General features: G+C 40.2%; 1 protein-coding gene across 1 annotated transcript; it reads left to right on the forward strand.

Moving 5' to 3' along the window:
* Positions 1-1,115: 1,115 nt before the first annotated feature.
* socs3a (suppressor of cytokine signaling 3a) lies at positions 1,116-3,744 on the forward strand. The gene is made up of 2 exons (XM_035655600.1): positions 1,116-1,304; positions 1,860-3,744. Exon 2 carries the CDS (start codon positions 2,000-2,002, stop codon positions 2,612-2,614), a length of 615 nt encoding a protein of 204 aa, XP_035511493.1. The 5' UTR covers positions 1,116-1,304; positions 1,860-1,999; the 3' UTR covers positions 2,615-3,744.
* The last annotated feature ends 2,363 nt before the right edge of the window (positions 3,745-6,107 follow it).

The following is a 6,107-nucleotide window of genomic DNA, read 5'->3' on the forward strand; positions in this document are numbered from 1 at the left end:
ATGTTGGTGCTCATAGCTGAGTCAGCAGGGGGGGAGCTGATGTGAACGGTATGAGCACTCAACCAGTCACACGCATGTTGCTAAAGATTAGACTATCTGTCTTTACATGAGGATCTGAAGTCATACTTCCTCTAAACAGCCTGATATGCAAATTATTCTAAATTATATTCTTACAGTAAGTTCAGGAGAAGAGTTGTGGTCACCAGAGTGGGAGGGGAGCACCTGAGAATAAACCTTTTTTTCACCTGATAGTTGCCAAACTAAAAAGTAATAATACAATAATAAAAAGGACAAAGAAACTGTTCATTAATAGTACTTATTAAACGTATTTGTACTTTTTAGCAAAATTTTATATTACTTCTCCTGGTTGGATGAGTATAGATATTTAATAATATGGGTTATGACACACTATAATGTAGTTGTAAGCAGATACAAGGACATTGTAGGTGTTTAATAATGTAAAGTATTTGTCAACAACTTCTCCTATGAATACCTCCTTTATATCATTACAACTGTGTTTTACTATATTGTCAGTAACCTGTTTATACACTATATTGAAAACAATCATACAATATGATAATTAAGACTGCAGGAAGACATAGACATAAAACTTCACTACAGCCAGTAAATAATAACCTGCTGTCCTTGGATACCAGCTGTTGCTTTCGGGAAATTAACTCTTAATGTGCAATGAAGTTCCCCAAAATCTAGCGCCCTCTATGGTGAACTGTGTGTCCAGCATGCGGGCTACTATTACTGTGAAATTCTACGAAACTGACAACACACAAGAATAATTACCGTACACTAAAGCGGAACTTTAGGGGGAAATAACATAACAATCACATTATGATTATCAAATTCTATAGCTGGTTCTTAAACTCTTCTGTATCTGTATTTATTTTCTTAACTGTTAATAAGGCAGCAAGGAGGCACTTAGTTACCAAAGGTAAATAGTACTGCTTGGAACTCCTTAACTTCATTTTGGAGAACAGCGGGAGGGGGGGAGGGCACTTCTCATCCTTTAAAAAAAATAAATAAAGAGCTTCCTGGAAAGAGAAGGCGGAGTCTGCTCTCTGTATATAAAAACCCTCCTCTCCTCTTACAGCTCCACTACTAAAGCACAGCTCACCACTGGCAGCTCACCGGCTGCTACTTGCCAAGAAAACTACTTTACAAGTGTGAACTTTTGTGGCCAAAGAGCTTTTCACCCCCCTGACAGGCAAACTGCTGGGCAGCTGTGTAGGCTTGTGAACGATCTACTTGGATTTATTCGAAACAGAGCGAGTTTGGAGAAAACACTAAAGGTGAGGATCTGTTTTTGATCATCTTACACTTATTATCTATATACGATGCAGGGTTAATAAGTAGATGAATAATGCCTTGGGTGTTTATCTGAGTGAGGTTCAGTGAAGCCGGTCGTGGTGCGTAAATTGCGCAATCGGGATTACGATGTCTTTACTGGAACTGAGTCTCGAGGGCAGATTACACAAAAAAAGTTTCCCCGAAATGGCTGGAAGTTATTAGGAAGCATTTTCAGTGAAAGGAGCAGTTAAAACCTCAGCTCATCTCAAACAAAGAGGGGAACAGCCAGAGAATTTGTCCTGTTTGTAGATGATTTATAAAACAAAGAAAAAGTCATGGCGCTGTGGGACAATTTCCCCATCATCACCAGGGATGTTTAAAGGCATGATGTACAGAACTTCCACATCTGGAAAAATAGTTTCCACTGAGCTGCTGGAGATGAGGAGTATTACATTAAACCTCAATGTGAATAAAACTTTTTTTTTTAATTGTTTGACTGTATTTTAATGTGTGTTTAAAGTGTCATGAGCTCAAACTCTCCTCTTTTGTCTCTTCAGGTGTTTCATTTCCAGACAGACTGACCTCTTCATGCCCTCCCTGACAACCCTCTGTACCTCTGTTTGACCCCACCTCTTCTTCTCTCGTCTGTGTGGTGCCCAGTGCTCCCCCAGGCTGCCTAAAGAGCCGGCACAGCGCCATGGTAACTTACAGCAAGTTTGACTCCGCAATGAGCAGCAGCCTCTTGGACTCCAACATGCTGCTGCCTCACCGTTACAAGACTTTCGTCTCCAAGACGCACTACCAGATGGTCCAAAGCACATTGAACAAGCTCAAGGAGAGTGGCTTCTACTGGGGCCCCATTACCGGGAAGGAAGCCAACAGCATGCTGGCAAATGAAGCCACCGGCACGTTTCTTATCCGGGACAGCTCTGACAACCGGCACTTGTTCGCCCTTAGCGTCAAGACGGCGTCGGGCACCAAGAACCTGCGCATCCAATGTGACACAACCTCTTTTTACCTGCAAACTGACCCTAAGAACATTCAGTCTGTTCCCCACTTTGACTGCGTCCTCAAGCTGATCCATTACTACATGACTCAGAGCAAAGGAAACAGCCGCAGTGGGAGTACCTACAACATTTTCTCTGGAGGGGAGAAGATCCCCCTGGAGCTAATCAAACCTCTCTCCACCTTATGCAGCTTGCAGCATTTGTGCAGGAAAACAGTCAATGGACACTTGGACATTTCTTCTAAAAGAGACCAACTTCCTCATCCTCTTAAGGAGTTCCTCCAGGAATATGACGCCCCTATCTAGAGGTTTTGGACTGATGCTCTTGAAGGGGCAAAGACTTCAGAGTGTCAAGAAGCAACTCCACGGTTGCAGTACAGACACAGTTCAACAACAGGCACTGTGTGTGAGGAGAGCCTAAAGAGTTAAGGGTCCGAGCTTGTGAAAAAGGAGCAGTTTAGTGTACTGACAAGATGTGCTTTTACAGAATAGTGGTTCTCATAAGGTCCACATTTCAGAAAGAGACACTGGATTGAGGACTAATCCACAAAGAGGGCACTGCTGTAATCTTGTGGTATGAAAGAGAGATAACCTCTGCCGATGACGTACAACTTACTGAAAACTGAAGTGAGTCTCACAGTCAGCTGATGACACACAGGTTCCCTCTGCTGCTAACCAATGTGCTGCGAGGCTGTCGAGCTCACACACATCAGCCTCCTTGGATGGTAATCTGGGTCGTATATAAGGCACGTCTGTCCAGCATCCTGGGATTTCTGACCAAGTGTATGCTGGAAAAATTCACAGACAGTGGAAAATGGGTGGACACATGAGTGATATCCTTTTGTGTGCCCTGTTTGTACAAGCCATGACGGGAAAAGGGCTGAACTTTTTTTTTTTTTTTTAATCTGAATTTTCTAAAAATCTGTTCAGACCAGAAAATGTGTAAAGAAGACATATTTCTTATATTTTGTTTAGAGGAAGGTTTTTAATGCCAAACTTGCCTGAACTATACAGTTTTATTTTGGAACACCACCAACATGACTGAATCCTAAAGGGTCTTACTTGAGAGAACAGTCACATTTTTATATGGCTTCAGTGGTTAAGAAATAGCTCATAAAAGATGTGGTAGTTTTTATGGCACAGACAGGATAGCCAGTGCTTGCAAATGAATGTATTAAATAATGGTATCTACCTTTTCCTAAGAAGGAGAAGAGTCCAAATGTTTTTTTTTTTCATGAGTTTACATGAGTGAAGGTGAAATGTTTTTGTGCTGTCTTTCATAAAGATGTACTCTTTGCCAGCCGTACCACTGGCTGTGGATGCTTGAAGATAATTGAGAAGTTTGACGAAGCAAGCAGACTGATACAACTTTGCACTTATTTATATTTGTATGAAACATTTCATTAATTTATAATAAAAGAGCACTATTTTTCTATGAAATGAGATCTCAGTGTTTGATTTCCATTATGATTACTAACACTTTATTTCCACAGGTCAAGTTTTAGCACATATGGTTGGTACAGAGGTCAGGCCACAAATTTAAAGTTTTTCACGATTTCCTCTTAAATTTTTATTTCTGCTTCAGAGATACACAAAACCTATCTCACTGTGTAATAATTTTATCTACCAAGGGCTTTGAAGTTTCTATTTTAAAGATATGTTTCCAAGTACAGAGCAAAATAATGTCATAGTGTCATTCTTTCTGAGCTGATAACATCAGCCTCTGTCAAAGAGCAGCTGCTTCAGACAAATTACACCAGAAGTGTAAAATATCAATCAAGTCTTCTGGAGAAGTACGAGCTGACTCCTTTTTAGTCTGCTGTGACTCACTGAATTCTCTGTAGGCGCTGGCATGACCCGACATGCTCTCACATGCACATACATAATGATGCTGCAGTTTGCTTATAACATGAATGGTGGTGAAGTACACAGATTCTCAGAAATGTCCCCCGCCCTGAACACAAACAGATATTCAGGTGAAAGGTATGTCAACATGTGCACTTGAATACATAGCAATTTAAAGACAAGATGTATTTACTGCACATAGTGAACTTTATCTTATCTTATCCCGTAATCAAGCTGTGTTGCCAACTGTCTGCAACATGTTCTCTCTGTTCACCTGCACACACACAACAGTCACAACAACCGAAAGTAAACTATATTACAGGATCGTATTTAAAGCGTGCAGTGCAAAGCCTCTGATCAGGAAAGAAGTCAATTCCTTTCCAACCAGCAGCACTATGATTTATATTGGCTTTCTTCTACAGTGTGAATTATTGTTGAGATTATTTTTAGAACAACACATCCTGTACTCCATGACCCTCTTCCTTTATAAAAACGGCCCAAAACGTTTCAAAAACCCCCCCAAAACCCCCCAAAACCCCCAACAGTTTTCTTTTTCTTTCTGTCAATTTTGACCTAACAAGAAATTATTTAATGTAATAACTTATAATTATGGTTATTTGTGTATTTTTGTGGCAACTTCAGTACTTTTCTACATATCGGGATTTACTAAAGCCAGAGAAAAGAAAATATAGATTTGTCAGAAAACATTAGAACATTTTTTTTTGTCCACATATATCATACAAAACATTCAAGAATGGCTTACCTATTGATAACTATCCCAGAGGTAGCTTATTATATTGCAACCCCTGTGAAAGCACAGATCCCTCATACTGTTCATAATATTAAGAGAGACTACAGCCAGGAGTGCATGCACATTTACTGCAAACTGCAAAAATGATGGATGAACGGGAATCTGCAATAACCTCCACATCCAACATAATTACGGGAACGAGCTCCAGCTCTACCTGCTTCCACAGCACTTTACTGTTTCCTCTCGGCCAATGGGAGAGAGATAAAGGGTCTCTGAGGTGATTTGTGCTCTGTGAGTGGTCTTTTTTTTCTCTCAGTAATGTCTTGATATCAAACCAACACTGTTAGTTTAAAACACATATCCGGAGGCCCTTTTATAAATGTAATTGATGTCCCAGAGAAAGCCACAAGACATGTTTTGGGAATAATTTGCTTTCCTTCTAAAACATAGGCAGATAACAAAAGGGACAACCCTTTAATAGCTTAGAACTAAACCATCTAAGGATGTGAACAGTGTGAATCACCTTTCTTATTAAATTCATTATAAAGTGATGGTTGTAAGATCACTTCTAGAGTATTCAATCCACTCGTGGTGTGCAATAATACCAAATAAGTACAGGCTGCTTCAAAACTGCTGAGTATAAATAAATCCACGTCTTTCCCAGAAAACCTGAGCACCCTGTATACACAAGACACAAAGTACAAAGGTTCAAATAACACAAGAAAACCCCTGTATGATTGTGTACAGTATTATATGATGAGTGTTTGATTGTTTACATACGGTAAATTAAGCTAAATAAAACTCAGCAGAGTTGTTTGTCAGTGATCTCAACTTTTGTGGTGTTGTAATTTCCTTTATCAGGCAGTTAATAAGAAGTATCTATATCATTTCAAAGGCTTTTAATGCATGAAAGACTGGGGCACCTTTTCACCTCTAGCAGACAGCTGAAACCTGTCTGACCTTCAGTTGAGGACTATTAAAAGAACGCCGGGCTTGTGCCGTGCTCAGGAGAAATTCGCTGGTACTCTCTGGTCATGTGATTCTAGAGAACAAGCGCTGCAGAGCACACAGCTTACACAAGCCATAAATTTGTCATCATAGCTACGCCCCCAGCCAGCCTTTGCATCTAAATCAATAGTCTGAAACCATTATAGCTCCCACATCAGGTTTTTCTGAGGAAGTACCCGCATGTCCTCCACAGCT

The sequence above is a fragment of the Morone saxatilis genome, unplaced genomic scaffold (genome assembly GCF_004916995.1).
Source record: "Morone saxatilis isolate NCDOM2014 unplaced genomic scaffold, NCSU_SB_2.0 Contig14, whole genome shotgun sequence".
Classification (NCBI taxonomy): Eukaryota; Metazoa; Chordata; class Actinopteri; family Moronidae; genus Morone; species Morone saxatilis.